This window comes from Equus asinus, chromosome 20, assembly GCF_041296235.1.
Source record: "Equus asinus isolate D_3611 breed Donkey chromosome 20, EquAss-T2T_v2, whole genome shotgun sequence".
NCBI classification, from domain to species: Eukaryota; Metazoa; Chordata; class Mammalia; order Perissodactyla; family Equidae; genus Equus; species Equus asinus.
Window position 1 is genome coordinate 99929495 of NC_091809.1, and position 17437 is coordinate 99946931.

At 53.6% G+C, this 17437-nt stretch overlaps 1 protein-coding gene across 39 annotated transcripts in view; it reads right to left on the reverse strand.

Moving 5' to 3' along the window:
• Positions 1–5316: 5316 nt before the first annotated feature.
• PLEKHA7 (pleckstrin homology domain containing A7) overlaps positions 5317–17437 on the reverse strand; it is a 198920-nt gene continuing 186799 nt past the window's right edge. For 17 of the 39 annotated variants that reach the window (XM_070491238.1, XM_070491243.1, XM_070491250.1 and 14 more), the window contains 7 exons: positions 17195–17298; positions 16447–16647; positions 13452–13610; positions 11239–11372; positions 10646–10788; positions 8917–9027; positions 5317–6748 (listed from right to left, as the gene is read on the reverse strand). In XM_070491238.1, the coding sequence (XP_070347339.1) occupies positions 8927–9027; positions 10646–10788; positions 11239–11372; positions 13452–13610; positions 16447–16647; positions 17195–17298 (842 nt within the window). In that variant the 3' untranslated portion in view covers positions 5317–6748; positions 8917–8926. Of the gene's footprint in view, positions 6749–8916; positions 9028–10645; positions 10789–11238; positions 11373–13451; positions 13611–14843; positions 16648–17194; positions 17299–17437 lie in introns of those variants that run through there. The other 22 variants (XM_070491256.1, XM_070491258.1, XM_070491267.1 and 19 more) reach the window with 10 other exon arrangements.

Sequence of the window (17437 nt, forward strand, 5' to 3'; positions counted from 1 at the left end):
CTCTATTTCAAGTGACCTGGAATCCCGGCCCACAGGACAGCTCCTCTTTCCAAGGTAACAGCAGCCAATGTAGTGGTGAAAGGCTCTCTGGAGTCAGACATAAGCTCAAATTTCAACTCAGTTGCTTACTAGTCGTGGAACTATCGTGCCTCAGTTTTCTCATATGTAATCTGGGAATAATACTACATACAACCTGGGTAGGCTAGATTACGCGACAGTGGAAAATAAAGCCTAAAATCCCAGGGGATGAATCCATCAAAGTTTATTTCTCACTCACGCGAAGTGAGCTGTGGGTCCTGCGGCCTCTCCTGGGTGGTCCCCTTCCAAGTGGAGATTTAGGACCAGTTGGCTTCCATCTTGTGGTTACACCATCCACAAAATATGTGGCACCCAGGCGGCCACTGCAGGGGAAGAGAAAGCTGGAGGGAGTGCACTGGCTCTCAAACGCTCCAGTGTGGCTGCAGGAGAATGAGGAGAGGATCTGTGGTAGACGGTTTCCAAAGATGGCCAGTGTCCATTCTTTCCCCTCCTGTGCGTGCATGCCACTCCTCCCATCACAAGTAGAGCCTATTTCCCTCTCCTTTAATCTGGCTGGCCTTGGGCCTTGCCTTGGTCAAGAGAATGTGGAGGAGGTGACCCTGCACCAATTCCAAACCTACTCTTCCCTTGGAAGCCAGCTCAGGTAAAAAGTCCGACTACATTGAGAACTTCACGCTGTAAGAAAGATCAAACAACAAAGGCGGAAGCTGTACGGAAAGATGCAGATGCCCAGCCTGCTCCCAGCTCACCCAGCCATCCCAGTTGGGGTGCAAGACACGTGAGTGAAGAAACCATCTTGGACATCTCAGTGCCACCCCCCAACCCCACACCCTTCCCAACACCCATCACCACATGGAGCAGAGGACCTGCCCAGTGGAGCCCAGCCCGGATTGCAGAACCATGAGAAATAAGAAATTGTTGCCGTTTGGGGCCAGTTTACTACACAGCAATAGAAAGGAGGTCTGTGTGTCCCTGAGGGAGGGGGAGGAAGAGACAGAGAGAACGTGTCTGAGCCCCATGGAGAGAGCACCTGAGCAGAAGCTTAAAGAACAGTTCTCCCCAGGGCTCTGAGTGAACCTGAGCGCACACGGCCTTGCTTTCAGTCCCAAGAGACATGAAACTAGGGAGCAAAAGCTCTCCCGCGTGTGTGCAGACGGCAGCCTGGGCTTGGCCAGGGAGAACTCTGTGGAGAGAAACACTCCCCTGGCACTTCAGGCGTTTGTGGCTTGGGGACAGGGCTGAAGCCAGGCAGGGGCAGTTCTCCTGGAGCACAGGGGCAATGGCTTCATGGCCAGAGGACACCAAGAAGCCGTAAGTGAAAGAACTACAACTCGAGAGGACTACTGTGAGCTCAAGCAAGACAGGCCTGGGGTCTCGCAGAAATTACCAGAAGAGACGTGGGCGGAGGACCCCCATTGTGAGCAGAGACCACAAAAGCTGAGTTGTTACTGTCACTGGTACGGCACGTGTGCCCCAGGAAATACAGGTAACAGCAGGGAGGCCTGAATGTGAGAGCCAAGAAAACTTATTTCAGAGTATATGAGAAACACCCTTGGGGGCTCCCAGAACCAGGTGGGAGGAATTGAAGGGGCTGGCATTCCCAAAGCTGTGGGCAGAAAAGACACCCCAAGAACTACTGCTTAGGGGCCGGCTCCGTGGCCGAGCGGTTAAGTTCGCACGCTCCGCTGCGGCGGCCCAGGGTTTCACTGGTTCGGATCCTGGGCGCGGACATGGCACCACTCGTCAGGCCACGTTGAGGCGGCGTCCCACATCCCACAACTAGAATGACGTGCAACTAAGATATACAACTGTGTACGGGGACGGGGGGGAGGTTGGGGAGATAAAGCAGAGAAAGAGAGAGGGAGAAAAAAAAAGATTGGCAACAGTTGTTAGCCCCAGTGCCAATCTCTGAGGAAAAAAAAAAAAAAAGAACTACTGCTTATTACTGGGAACCTATTTATTAGCCTGAACCTATTTCGACCTCCCCAGGCCAGTCTCCTAGGCTGGAGATTTGGCAAGGACCCTGAAGGGACTTTGTGGAGATGCCCAAGCCCTAGATTCTTCTGGCTGGGACCTGATTTTCCGCTCCTCCCAGGGACGAGGCCTCTGAACCCGAATTCTGGGCCTAGAAAGGAGGTGCTTTCTAGATCCAAGAGGCCTCCGGAGCCAGAGACTCAGACCAACAGTGAGCCAGGAATTCAGTGACGGGGGCTGTGTGCCTTCAGTGGGCCAGGAGAGCCCCCCCGGTGTGTGGGGAAAATGAGACTCCGTGGATGCCTCCAGGGCCCTGGGCCAGGATGGCAAGAGGGACCACTGCTGCAGCCCACACAACTAGCAAATTGTCCCAAGTCATCACATCAGTTAAGGATTGAGATGCGGCTCAGGGCTCAGTGGGAAAGCATCTGTGACTGATTAGGGATGTCAACCCAGGAGCTGAGGATGGTGGCAGCTCCATCTGACTCTGTGACCTCAGCCGAGGGACTGTGCCTCTCCTTCCCTCTTAGTTCCCACGCCCAGTGTGAGCAGTGAAGAGCTCCTTATTCATGAGGACAAAACCCTCGTCCATCAGAAGGAGCCCCTAATAAGCGCTTCCGGGCTCTCCATGTAAAAGCCCCCGCGTAGCTCAGCTGGGAATCCTCTTCCCTGTCCCCTATGCTGTCCCCAGTGTGCTCAGAGAGGTCCTTCTTAAGGTCTGTGTGTGCTGCTCCAAAGCATGGGGCTCAGCCTCTCCCCACAAACCACGACCCTTCCTGGGCTGGCCTGCCCCCTCCGCTGTGCAGGCATGTCCACCCCCACGCACGCCCTCGCTCCAGCCTCATCTGCATTTAACATCCCTTGTTTGGCTGTGGCAGAGAATACTCAACAGACTCATATTAAAAATGCCCTTTAAAATTCAAAAGCTTTGAACTAAAGAAATACCTTGAGAAGTTTTCATGGAAAGTTCAGCTCCACTGGTTCAATTCACTACACTTAGATGCACCTTTTCAAATAATAGGGAAAAAATGTAACAGGGTCAGACCCAATCAATATGCTTGTTCAAACAGAATTGCGGGGACTGTGATGTGCACACATTTTGTACTCTGCCTTTGTACCCTGCCACTCGCTCTGAAGAAAGGTTTCTTTGCTCAGAGAGCAATGAAAGTGGTAGCCTTTGGAGTGGAGGCGGCAAAGCAATGGTGTGTTTACCGGGCTGGGAGGGGCTGCCATTTTTCACATCCCCCCAGCTTCATCCCTTTGTTCTTCTCATAACAGTGAGCAACCCACATGGGCAAAGTCGCCTGAGCACCTGGCGTCTGATGCTGAATTGGAAGCAGAGGGCTCCCAGCATTCGCCTGCCGTGTCTCAGAAATATGATTTGTGGATTAGACAAATAATTTGCTGCTTCTTTCCCACCCTTGGTGAGAACTCAAAGGGACTTGCCATGGAGTACTGTGCTGTGGTTGGGGGAAAATTCCAAAGCCCCAAATGGGCTCCTGTCTGGCTGAGTCAGGGTCCCCATCTCTCCTCACCCCCGATGCCTCCCATCCCCAAGCTGACCTTGGCAGATAGGGGCTTCCCTGGCCTTGGGCTACGACCTACAATAGCCAAGAAAATTCTGGAGAACCCAGCTTAACTGAAGGCAGCCAAGGGAGTTGAGGGAAGGGAAGGAGGAAAGGGCAGTTTCCACCCCAGAGCCAGACGTCAAGGCAGGCAGAAAAGTGAATGATGGGGAGCAAAGAAAATGCTCGTTTCCAGCACCTCCATCAGTCTGTGTGCAGCGACTTCACGTACATTCACAAATGCACATACATCTCAACTTTAATCATGGAAACGAGGCCCTGGACATGCTGAGACTCTGGGCAGTTCGGGAGGCTCCCATGGGGATTAGGAAAAGATTTTATTCTCAGCTCCTGTTTCATACCAGATGCTTAAATATTCTCATTGGTTCTTGCTAAGATTAGATAAGATATCCTGGGCTCAACCTGGGCCCAGGTTAGAGTTAAAACTCAGGAGCACATGTCAGCAAACAGAAGCAGGAGAAGCCCACTCATGTCCCCTTTGTCAACCGCAATCCCATCGTTTCAAACTCTGCTCAGGTCCTGTGGTCCCCTGTAAAGAAGCGAAGCTGGAATCATTGGGCCACATGCAGTTTCCCAGACTGGTCTCCATCAGGAGGGTCCCTGGCCAGCCGTTACTTTCATGGACGGCCCCATCTTAGCTCAGGTAACAAGAGCCCTCTCGAGGGGTTAGAGAAGGGGGCCGGGCCATTCTGCCTCTTACACGGGATGCAGCTGGAGCGTGCCTTCTCCAAACTGCACGTCTCCTCATGGGGTCTGAGCTGAGGGCGTGTCACATTCTCTGCAGACTGAAATTTGGGTCACGATCCTTCCAGAACAGCTCCCCCTCCACCCTGCTGGTGCTGAGAGAACAGTGAGAGGCACCATGTTCCCTCAGACATCGGGCTGTGCGCGTGAAACAGGGACTGAGACCAACAGTAAAAAACCACTGACACGTTTCCACTGAGAAAATGCCTACAGACGGTCTCCCTGTGGGGTGTTGCCTCCGTTCCTTGTTTTGCCTTTGCACTCAGTTATGGAGGAATCCACCCCTGACCCCTACTCTCATCTGCTGTAGAGATTATCTCCAAGCAATGCTCAAAACCGGGGTGCATCTTTTATTTTAAAATTCAAAAAAGAGATCAGTAGCTAAAAAAGCAGCAGTGTCCCCTGTTCGGAATACCTTGGAATCTATTTTCCCCAGTTTAAATAGTTGGAAAGTTACTCTAAACCTCGGGTGCTCTTCTTGGCAAGAAAGAAAAACTGCCATAACAACTTGGAAACATACACATCCCTAAACTGAACGGGCCTCTTGCCTTCTGTTTTAAGCCTACATCACAAGTCAAAATGAATTAAACACAAATCCAGTTTGCAACGGTCCATCACTAACCCACCTCATTGGAAGGAGCTGGCGGCATGTGGGTTGGAAGGGGGCCCGTGGCGCCCCTCCTGCTATCTTGGATTGCAGTCCGCCTGCCAAACCAGCCCACACGGGAGTCCGCAGCCCGGAGGCTCCACCACAGGGACGGGTGGGGGCGGGGGGCCACCCTGAGCAGCTGCCGAAGCCCAACCCAGGGCCAGGAGCACAGGCCTTCTTCCCCTTCTGAAGTCAGTCAAGTGTCAAGGAACTGTCCTCAGGAGAAAGTTCTCATAGGTGAACTCGAACAGGATCAAGAGCTGACAGTGGGGACTTCTCAAAGAAATGGGAAAAAAACTAACAGCCCACTCAGGAGAATACAGCCAGCAAGAAGCAGGAAGTGTATCAGGTTAATATTTTAATCTGTACATCACATTTTTTTGCAAACCATTACACTTTTATTTAAATTAACTTTTTCTTGCAAAATATTCATTTCATTTTTTCCAACAAAATCTTATAAAGGCAAAAATAAAATCTTATTTTGGCAAATGTCATGAAGTCGATACTGGCAGCATATGGAGTTAGTTAAAAATAGACGGCAACTTCTAAATATATTCAAGATATTTTTTCTGACCAGAGTCAAAGACAAATTTTCATTTAAAGTGTGGCTCCACCCAATGGAGTTTTTTTTCCTTTTAAACCTCATTTTCTATATGCAGACTATCATGATCGCATGACTTAAATAAAGGGCCACAAACACTGGGCCTGGGGTGGCAGCCACCTCCTCATTTTGGGCTGGAAGTCAAGTCACAGTCCTGTCATCGTGGTCCTGCTGGCTGCCAGCCACCAGGAATGGTGGGGGCACCTGCCTGCCCTCCTGCCGCCAGACCAAGTCCTAGGAAGCGGACCTCGGTTCTCCAGGGCAGGCAGCACAGATCCCAGGATTGCTATCACAGCCTAGTATGGAGTCAGGGAGCTGTGGGCAGATGCCAGCCAGTGTGGAGCTTATTGCTTACGATACAACAAAAGGTGCTTCCTCTCACCTTTTCTGCATTTAAAGCATATTTTTAAAAGTTTAAGCCAAGTGTTTTCCTTCTGAGAAGAGCCCTTTGCTGAGAGAACCTCATGGGTGAGTCGGGAGCCAAAGCTCTTGAACACACTGTTGCCCCTGAACCAAGCCCAGGGGTCAAGGCACAGAGTGGGGCTCTGCATGCTAGCCTGGGGGAGTTTCACTCTCCAGAACTGGTCATCAGGCCAGGTCAGGGACGGCTGATCTCTGCAGCCCAGGGCCCCTCTTGCCCCTACAGCACACCAAAGAGCCTAACGCTGGAATCCACTGGAAGCACATTCTCAAATCCAACCTTCACCTGAGTTCAGCGGATGCTGACTGATCTCTGCTTGGCCTGCCCCTCCCCCCACCCACACCTACCACCCAAATGGTACCTGGATCTGTATGTGCAGCTCCAAAATCCTGCATCCTCACCTTTCCAGCCACTCAGCCCTTGAGGTGAACATTATAAAATACATTCTGATTCCAAAATACAGTATCAGTATTTTACAGTGTGTTATCAAAAGTGCCTCTGTCATATGTAAAAAGGATTTTGAACTAAAACAAGTTTGCGGGTGTTAGGACCTAGCCCTATGGTGAATGCCTCACAGCTGTGGGCTGTTCCTTTCTCCAGCCAGAACCCCTGCTTAGCTGGAAGGGGTTTCCTTGGGGGAAGAAAAGTCCATCTTCTCGGAGGAAGCTGGTTCCACTTGGCCCCTGGCTCCAGACTTCTCTGCAGGCTGGGTCACGGGTCAGTCACTGCCTGGGCTGGCAAAAAGCACAGGAGACAATGAGAGGCTGGCAGGACCCTGCCTGCATCTGGGGAGCAGGCGGTGGGCATGTCCGTGCACACGTGTGACAGGGAATGGCAGACAGGCTGACAGACAGAGAGCAGCAGAGCAGGGAACTGGGACAATGCGGCCGCTGCTGGGGGACCCTCAGCTTCTAGGACTCACAGCACTTGGCCCCACCCTCCCGCCGCCCCCAGCACTTCTGGGAAGTTCATCAGACACATGCTGGCCCCTAGATTGGGTCCCTGCTCTGATAGGGCAAAAGGCCTGATCAAAGAGGACTCTGGTGACCAGTTCCAGCTCTGCCCTCATTCACTGAGACACTTCTGGATAACTCTCTCAGCCTCCAGGGGCCTCGGTATTTTTTTTTTTTTTTTTTTTTTTTTTTAAGATTTTATTTTTTCCTTTTTCTCCCCAAAGACCCCCGGTACATAGTTGTGTATTCTTCATTGTGGGTTCTTCTAGTTGTGGCATGTGGGACGCTGCCTCAGCGTGGTCTGATGAGCAGTGCCATGTCCGCGCCCAGGATTCGAACTAACGAAACACTGGGCCGCCTGCAGCGGAGCGCGCGAACTTAACCACTCGGCCACGGGGCCAGCCCCAGGGGCCTCGGTTTTTAATCGAAAAATGAGATGATCATACTCACCTCCTAATGAGGAGGAAATGTGGATGTGCCCTGAAAAGAGCATTAAAAGGTTATCGCACAGCCACGGGGCCACTGAAAGCCAGGAGGAACAGAGCCTGTCTCCTGCCTCTCTGTGGCCTGGGGGGTGTAACCAGACTCAGATCTCCAGAAAACCACACACCCTACTGGGGCCCCAGCAGGCCCTGGCTGGAACATTTCCCTGTGACTCTTCGGTCACAGGGTCTCTACTCCACACCTCTGGAGAGCCTGGCCCACGCAGGCCGACTCTTCCTTCCACCCTCAGGCTGGTGGGGCATGCGGACCGCTCCAAGGCTGTGGGACACCTACTGAAAACCATGCCCCTCACCCCCAATGCATGAGCTCTCCATCCCTCACTTCACTCCCTTCTTCAAACGCCTAGAGCCCCTGAGGGTGGCCCAGAGGAGTCCATGAGTGGTGACGGAGAACAAAGGCTCTGAACTCGTACTGGAGGGGCTTAAACTGTGGCTCTGACACAAGCTGTGACTCCTTGGGCAAGTCCCTCAAGCTCTCTGAGCTTCATTTCCTCACCTGTAAAATGCGGGTGAATATCTTCATAGGGTTGTTGTGTGGATCAGATGAGATGCTTAGCACAGTGCCTGGCACACGGCAGGCACCCAACAATGGTACCCGTAAGTGTATGTAAAACAAAGACAAACGCTACAAATGCTACAAATTCTAGTGAGATGGAACATCAGGGAAAAGACTGCTGATCTGAGCCCCGCTCTCCAGGTGAGGCAACTTGGCTCAGAAGCCACAGGCCCAGGCCAAGAACACACCACAAGACTGGACCAGACGTTGGGCCTCCTGACTCCTAGTCCAGTGCTCTTCTCTAATCCCACGCTGCTTCTCTTCACTAAATGCTCACATGGGGAGGACTGAGAGGGGTGGTGCTGGAACATTCTGAGTGGTTGTGGGCCAATTTCACATTGCTCTGGGCAGACTGCCCCTGAAGCTTCCCTTCTTCTCCCTCCTAAGGTGCTCAAGTGACTACAAGGCAGTCCTAGTCCTTGCTGTGACCCCCATTCTGTGTGACCTGGAGTGAGCCCCCACCCCCTCACTGGGCCCCAGTTCCCCTATCTGTAAAACTGGACTTTTTCCAGTCTCTAGTTCTTTGGTTTCTTTGGCCAAAGCCCTGGGAGGCTGAGATCTAACTCTTCCTCCCCAATCCCCTGACCCCAGGCTGGCTGAGTGGCCTGTGCTGGTCCACAGGCAGGAGAGCAGGGTGGGGAGGGGCACGGTTCTGGTCCTGAGATTTCAGGGAGGCTGGGGGCTTGGATCACACAGTCTCTATTGTATTCGAGCCACTGGGGATTGAGTCCCTAAGAAACATCACTCCCACCTGCCTAGCAACCCAGGTGGTCTCCCCAGCGGCGGCGTTGCCAGCAGAAGGAAGCGTCAGCAGGCGGCACTGCAATGCCTCGGCAGCGAGGGGCGGGCATGCTCAGCACTGGGGGGGGCACGCCAGGCAGGGCTCTTACTTGGAAGGTGTTAGACAAAGGTGTAGTGGAGTCCGTTGCTTAAGGGGGGGTAAGGTGGCACCGTCCTGGAGGACAGGGGGGCTTTAGGCGGGAGGAGGGCCAGCTGCTGCGCTAGACGGGCACACAGGAATTAAGCGGTGTGTTAGGCTCCTCGTCTGCTCCCACAGCACCAGATGCCCCACTGGACGGGGCTGGGGTGGGCCCCGCTGCCCACCACTAATGGCCTGGGTTTGGGGGGCACATCCATGGGCCCTGGGGGGTGCTGGCTGGGACTGGCCTGCAGTTCCCAGCTGTCTTTGAGATGGAAAGAGGGAACAAGAGTGAAGACAGGCTGCAGCAAGGGGAGTGAAGGAGGCCCTGCTAACCGAACGCAGGGCTCAGGTCCGGGGCACGCTGCCCGCTGGCGCTGAGGGGGCCAAGGACCGGAGGTCCACATAGTAGAGCAAGCACAGGCGGGACAGGAAGCGCTTCATGGTGGTGAGTAGCCCCTGCTGGAACCCTCGACATGGGCAGCAGCTCAGAAATTGCTGAGATGGGTCGCAGGGAGCCCCCAAGATCATCAGGAGGCAGGGTCTGGGTGAGCCATCTACAGTATCCCCAGTCACAGGACGCCACACTGACCACCTCTCAGCCCACTCAGCACGTCCTCGCAGGGAGTCAGGTCAGTAGGGGCTTCGGAGACTCTGCAGGATCAGGACGTGGGGACAGAGAACAGGCCTCCCCTTGTCCTCAGGCATTCCTGTGGCTTCCTGAGGTGAGGATAAAGCTCTGCTCCCTAGACTAGACCCCCCCGCCCCCCACCTCCTGGCAAGGCCAGTTACCTCAGGGCTCTGTAGGCCCCACCCTTGGTCATTTCTAGACCCTTTGGCCAGAGTTGGAGGCTTGGTGGGGAATGTGACACCATTTCAGGCTCTCTGACCTCTCTCTCCCCAGAAGGCCTAGAGCACCTCTGGCCAAGGGCACCTCCTAGACACACAGTGGCCGCTTCCTCTGGGGAGAAACAGTGCCAGTGAACTGTGAGGGCACACAGAGGTGGGGGAGATGTGGGCAGAGGGAGCAGCCACGAGTCTCTTTCCTGGCTGGGAGAGAAAGCCTTTTTACACAGGCACACATGTACAGACATACACTTGTACACACGCACACACATATATCCCCTTCCATTTGTGGTATTTTTTTTCCCACTGACCAGCAAAGTCCCACTTCCCAAGTCTAGTTTTCGGGCACAGGCCACTCTGATAAGGTGCACAGTGGCTTTGATTTGCTGACCAAAGCAGGGGTCACAGGGAGGGCGAGGGGGCCCCCCATGCCTTGCCCCAGCAAGAAATTCAAGCACCAACGGCTTTCCTGCCCCCTTCTTCATGAGGCCACAAATCTTAGCCCTGGCCCCTCGGCTTGGGGGCCTGAAAAACCTGTTCTTAACTTGCAATCCCAGAGAAAGCTGAACAGCAGCACCACTCCCAGATTTAAGAATGAGCTAGAGATACCCTCTCCCAGACCCCTTTCCTCTGACACTTCTGCGCTCCGGTTCCCTCAGTGCCTCGCCTGCCCCCCTCATCTTCCACCAGCTCACCCTGCAGTGCTCACGGGAAAGGAGAACGCACCACTGGCTCCCAACTCCCAAGCCTGACACCTGGTTTTCCGCTAACTCCCTCACAAACCATCCTGGGATGAGAGCCCCAAAGAGCAGCGGGTGGGACCCGGCCTTGGAGGCCGGCATCTATGGCCTCACCTGCCACCTGCTTGCTGCGCTGGGATGCCTCGGAGGCCAAGGCGTAGGAGATGTTGATGATGCGCTCCTGCTCCTGCAGCTGCGAGTCCAGGTCGGCCATGCTGTTCCTGTCCTGGCCTGATGTCGGCTGCAGGTTGCACATGCTGCAGAAGGGCCAGAGAGCAGGCTATGGGCCCTTGCCACCCCTGGCATCCACTTCAGGAGAGGAGGGGCTCTCTTGCCTGGAGGCTTGCCCCATTTGGGGGGCATCAGATAAAAATGGTGCACTTTCTCTCTAGACAAAGGTGCACATGCTTCTCCCCACACATCCATGGCTCTGTTCTTTTTACCACTGTGCTCGGCTCCATTTCCTACACTTGCCAGGGTCACGGGACACCAGATGGACCTTCTGAGTGTTTCAGGACTCCCCAGATGACCGAGGCAAGCTTCCTTGCTGATCTGTGGGTGACATGCTGAGAGCCAGCCTGGCCCTTCCAATGAGCAGGGCTTCCCTGAGACGGAGGCCTGGCAAAACATGCACCCTAGCCGGCCCGAGCCACCCCCTGGGGTCAGGCCTAGCGGGCTGCCAGGACGTGGGCAGCACGAGGGCTGACCTGGAGCGGGCGAGGATGTTGCGGATCTTCTCAGCTTTGCGATACCGCGCCTGCAGCTCCTCAAGGCTGGGTGGCTCTTCAGGATCCAGCTCCACGTAACGCTCGGGGATGGAGACCTTCTCTGGTTTAGACAGCTGAGGAGAGGACCAGGAGGCAGTGGAGGGAAGACTGAGACTTCTGGGTTGCAGACCTGCTCCCCGCCCCGTCCCCTGGCCATGAGGAAGCACACGGAGCCCACAGAGGTTACCGACTTGCTAAGATCACAACAGTGGTCCACTGTGGAGTCGGGATCTGACTCCAGACGCAAGTTCTCTCCACCATCCCAGACACCTTCACACAGAAATCATCCTTAATGCCACCTCCAATGTGACCCCTACAACCTCTGCAGCCACAACGACCCAGTGTGCAGCCTCTGCCTGGTATGCTCTTCCTTTTGCTCAAGTGACGTTCTCATCCTTCCGACCTCACTTCCAGAAGCCTTACCTGACCCTCTTCCCACACCCCTCCGACTCTCTCTTGTTTTCTGTTCGTCTCTCTGCTGTCTAGTGCAGGGCCCTGGCTCTTAGTAGCCCTTCAGCAAACACTCCTTGGGTGGGTAGGTGAGTGGGTGGACGAAAGGAAGCGATAATGCTTTCTGTCCCTACAAAAGCTCCTCTGATCAGACTGGAGGCAGCCGTGCTGTATCTATTGCTTTCAAGAGGAAAATGGCCCTGACTGCTCCCCGAGTCTCCACACAAACCAGCAGCAAGCTCAGCTTGGTGAAATCTCGCTTGAGCTAAGAATGCCAAAGGCAACTTCTGCACACCCCGGGGAATTTTCTCCTCCTCAAACAACAAGAGCATTAAAACGGGGTTGGTTGAAGCTTTTAAAAACAAGCTATATCCAATCCCAGGGCAAATCTGGACTCGAATTTAAATCCATGGAGATCTTTCATTCTGGGGAAAGATGGCAAGAAGTAAGCTCTTCTCTGTTACTTCCAACAAGGGCAGATCCAGGGGAAGGAAGCAGATTACATTGTAGCAGGAGGGATTTAGGTTAGAGATAAGGAAGGACATTTTCCACTGCCTGGCAGGCCAATTAGGACACCATAACACATACTTCCACTGCCAAGATAGTGTGTTGAAGCTTCTTTTGCAAATCTGAGAAGGCACAGACCTTTGGCTGTTTCAGAGGTGCCAAAGGGAGAAGGTCTGAGGGCAGAGGACTGGCCTCGTCTGCCCCTGGAGCCCCAGCTGACCCCAGAACTCGGCAAGTCCATGGGCGTCAGTTGCCTACACCCTGACGGAGCTCCCCTCAGGCGGTGAGAGTGTGTCCCCTCACGCAGTATCAGGGCAGGACGAGTCCTCACACAAACGCTCCTGGGATACCTGCGGGTCACTGTGCGCCTCATCCAACAGTCATCATTCAGCAGACATTTACAGAGCGCCTACTGTGTGCCAGGCCCTGTGTCCGGTGCACAAAGCTGAACCAAACAGCCAGAGACTCTGCTCGACAGAGCTTACAAATGGCACGACATAGGCCAGAGGAGACACTGCGAGGCTGTCACCCTCCGATTCCCTCTCTTCCCTTGGGTAGAGACCTGTCCGTTGGTAGAGATCCAGGGGTTACTCGCTTTCCTGGGCCTGCCCGGTCATGATGCATTTGAGCCACCAGAGGGCGCCTGAAGAATTCAGATCAGAACTATGCAGGGATCACAGCCTCTGCCATGGCTGGAAATTTCAACTGTGATTTTCAAACCTGCTCCCCTTTGTCTCCCAGTCTGATTGCCCAAGTCAGCCTGACTGGCCAGTTGCAAAGCCAACCCCTAGTGCCCCAGGGAACATTTCCCTACAATCACAACTACATCATCACGTGCCCACTATGTGCCAGGCCCTGTGCACAGGGCTTCTGATCTTTGCCAATCCTCAGGGCGAGAGGATGAGTCACTTAATCCTCACCACAATCCATGTCACTGTCAAGGAAACTAAGGCACAGAGAAGTTAAATGACTTGTCCCAAATTAAAGAGAGAGAGATCTGAACCTGCATCAAAATGCCAGGGTTCCTTCTATTGCTTAAGCTGCTCTCCGGCCATTCTCCTGGGCCACACTGAAGCTCAGCCTTGTCCCTACTTAGGACAACACCTCCCAGTGCCATTGGGAAGGTGGATCAGGCTGGGAGCCCAGCGGCTGTGCCTCTTGGGGGTGGGGGGCACCAAGGAAGCCCCTGCCCTCACCTCTCTGCTGATGTCCAAGTCATAGTCCTGTGGTTCCAGGTCCAACTCAGTGACAGGCACGGCCTGTACTTTCAACCAGCCATTCTCCTCCTTGTCCTTCCTTTCCCCTTGCACAGCCCGCTCCAGCAGCTGCAGGTCAAAGTCCTGCTCACGCTTCCACTGGCAACAGAACAAGAGGGTTAAATGCAGTCCTGATTGCTAAAAGGGCCGCTCCGGTCCCCATGTGGATGGGTGTTTCAGGCCCTGGGGTCCTTGGGAAGATGAGCCTCTGGACATCAGGAAAAAGCTGTGTGACCACAGACTTCAACCTCATCTCTGAAACAAGGCAGCAGATTTGTGACACGGACAGTCCCTGCTGTGTGCTCTAACTCTGTGTAATGGAGAACGAGGCCTCTGTGCCTCTTACATGGCCTGATTCCAGATTGCTGATCTCTCTCTGATCTGGGCCCCCAGAGAGAACAAACGTGCACTCCCAGGGCACAAGTCTAAGATACATGACTTTAGACTCACAATGGCCCCCAGCAATACAGGAGGCTCCCAGGTCTGAGAGGGTGACCTCAAAACAGAACCTGAGACAGCTCCAGAGCTCCAGAATTTGCCCCTTTTGTTGCCCACAACTCGTAGGCGGGTTTCTGGTTCAGGAGCCATATGTCCCAGTTCAGGAATAATGAAAAAAAAAACAAGCCCTTTGAGGCCCTGGTAAGCAAAGAGAATAGCCAAGAGCCTCTCTAACGGGTACTCCCAACAGGATACATTTAGAGGTGGGGACACTGCACCCACAGTGGGGCTGGGAGGTCCAAGCAGGAGCAACTTGGGGCCAGTGAGGCAGATAAACTGCTGCGTACCACAGCATCCACTGTACCACCGCATCTATTTGAGGCAGGTGTTTTAAGTTAGAAAAACTGAAACCATGTAAAGTTGAAGCGCTAAATCGAATACATTCCCAAGGCTGTTCCTCAGCATCAACTTTGTAACAAGCGTCTCTTCAGGGAGGAAAATCTAAGCCAGCCATTTTAAGATCCAAGCACAGCTGTGTGGCTCCACGGTGGCCGTCCTAATCACCCTGGCCTGCGTCCTCACAGGCATCTGATGCTGAGCAGGTTGTTGAGAGGAGGGAACAGGCTCAAAGTCTCTCTCCTCTTGAGCAGGAGCCAAGAAGATGTTCCTCCATCCCACGTTGCCTCCTCCCTCCCACCCTATTCACCTCACAGAGCCCCAAGCGGTCACCTTGTTTGTGATACCCCTTCAAGCCCCCCCAAAGCCCGAAACCCATAGCCATATCAGCACATTTCCCCCATTCATGCACAAGCTCTCGATACTGACTCCAGACCAATGTAATCGCTCTTAGGTGACGGTTTCCAGGCATAGTATGAAAGGATTAGGCAGTTGAAGTTTCAGGGATGAAAAATTAATTTAATGATTCACAAAGAAAAGCACATTTTCTTACACGCTCATGAGTGCTCGAATAGAGACAAGTCCTCATTTAAACCCAGCCTGATTGTTTCCACAAACAGAAAAAGTTCACTAGACTCTACGATGTATCCTGGGGAAGAACCACGCCAATCCATCATCATTAAGCAACACGTTTATTGGCGTTGATGCAGAGACTTACACAAGTCTGTTTTAAGAAAAAAATTACAAAGTATTCAAGTTACGAGTTTTAGATAATCTTTCTACATTGAGACATCAGATTATAAAAGGTCAGTGTTACCCCATACGACATTTGCTCATAAAGTTTAAAAGTTATTGGCTTTGCAGCGTTTCAGGATGAGTATCCTGGGTCTTACCCCTTTGGTGTCTGAGCTAACAGCTGCAGAGGACCTCTGAATACAGAACATAGTATATCTTACAGATCATTCAAGGTATTAAATACTAGAAACAAAAAGTTCTCCATAAGAAATTGTGCAATGGGACTGGAGGAATTAAAACCGAACCAGCTTAGACTTGGTAGAATTTACTCAAACGTGCAGTCTCTGAAGCCCGTGTCCACTGTCCAGGCGTAAGGCATGGACTTTGAAAATTCATAATGCCCAGACCTCTGCCAGTGACCACAGCCCTCAGACAGCAGGCTGGCTCAGCCTTGGGCAGCTTTGGGGATGTGTAAATTATGAGTCAGTAGGCCTGCATGAAGGGGGCAGCAGAAAGGTGAGTCACACATGGGAGTGCTTGCTAGGCCACGGAGACAAGAGCTGTATTATAAGCCTGGTAACAGAGCACAGGCCAGTTAGAAAATGTTCAATGCAAATTAGAAGCTTCTGTAAACACAATCAGGCAGGATTAGAGAGGCAATGAGCGGTAATACTAAAAGCAAAAGAGCTTGTGCAATGAATTAGGGAAAGAACAGTCAGGCTAGAGGTCTCAGGAAACACTGGATTTCAAACAACAAGGGAAGTCACAGGCAATGTTTCCAAAAGGGACCTAAGGCGACTGTGGGAAGGGTGCAGAGCCTGGAAGCACCACCAGGGGGCAGCAGATTCCCTGGCTCTCCCGGGGCACCGTGAGGCCTGTCAGCACCACAAGCTGTGGGAGACCACAGCCTTCAGAGTTGTGCGGCACCACCCTGTGCTCAGCTGCCCCACAGGGCACCCGCTTGAAGTTTGGGAGGCTGGTTGGCTTGCATTCCTCATCAAATCACATCACCTTCTTCCTCCTCCACTTCTTGATCCCTGTCCTCCCAAGACCTCGATTCAGCTGAGACCTCTGAAGGCCTACAAAGGCCTCTCTCAGGCTCAGCTCGGACGGCTGACTTCAAGCATTTTCTCTGCTCCTGGGTTCCTGCCATCACATCCTCACTCCTGCTCTGGTTCTGCGTCACTCTCTGACCAGGTCACACAGGTGGCCTGGACTGTGGGCAAGCAGCCCGCAGGGTGTTCTCTGACCCATCTAGGTCAACGGCCCACTCTCTCAGGGGTGGCATGACATGCTTGTGTTTGGGAGACTCAGGGATGCTCTGCTCCCTGTCCCCGCCCCGCCTGCCTGGACCCTCCTAACATACTGAGCCGAGATCTCCAGGGAGCGGTTGGCTGAGGTAGCGGGACGAGGGTAGACCCGTCCTCTCTCCTTGGCTCAGCGTCCTCTTCCGCTCCCGAACCAGGGCCTTCTGGTGCCGCTTCATGCGCTCGAGTTGCTCCTCCGCACTCATCTTGCCCCGCTGGTGGTCCCCTGAGTACAGGCGCTCCAAGGCACTCTTGGGTCTCTGAGGAGAGGAGGGGAAGAAACAGACAGAGCCGCTGGGCTGGGCACACAGAAGGAGCCATGCTGCCTGCTTCATTCCCGTTCTTTGCCTCTCTCTCTCATACACACACACACACTCTAGCTTGGCTCCTCTTGGCCACAGAGAACCACTTCCTCTAAGCACACTCATGGACATGATACTCACACTCTTGGTACCCTGCTCCCCATGGCAGCACCCCATTCTGTAGATGCAGACACTGAGGCCCAGGCCAGCCCAACTGGGCACACATGCAGCACATGAGGGGCCAGAACTCAGCATGCCAGACAGGCTGAAGAGGAGGGCAGAGGCACGGGAAATATAGAGGCAGTGTGATGCCCCTCTTGGTGGGCAGTGGGGAAGGCATCATTGAACACATGGTGACAAGGACTCTGAGCTCAGGAGGGGCTGAGGTCACCTGAAAGGCCATCCCCAGGGCCCACAGGACAGCCAGTCACCGTCCACCTTAGAGCCCTTTCCTCTGTGCATGAGGGAGCAGCAAGCTCCTCGAGAACTTCTCAAGGCCACTCACAGGGAAGGTTACCTTGCCGCTTTCTGCATCGAGACCCCGCCGGAGGGTGACGTAGGGAGCAATGGTGGATGACTGCTGGAGCCTTGACGTGGACCCCGAAAGCCCTTAGTGAGGAAAAAGAAACGCAAGTATATTTGTGGTAGGGTGGACAAGCCAGCAGCCTCTCCCCAGTCACCTCCCACTCCTGTGAGGGGACCACCAGGGCCCAGCCAACAACCCACTCTTCTTCCTCTTCTTCCTCCC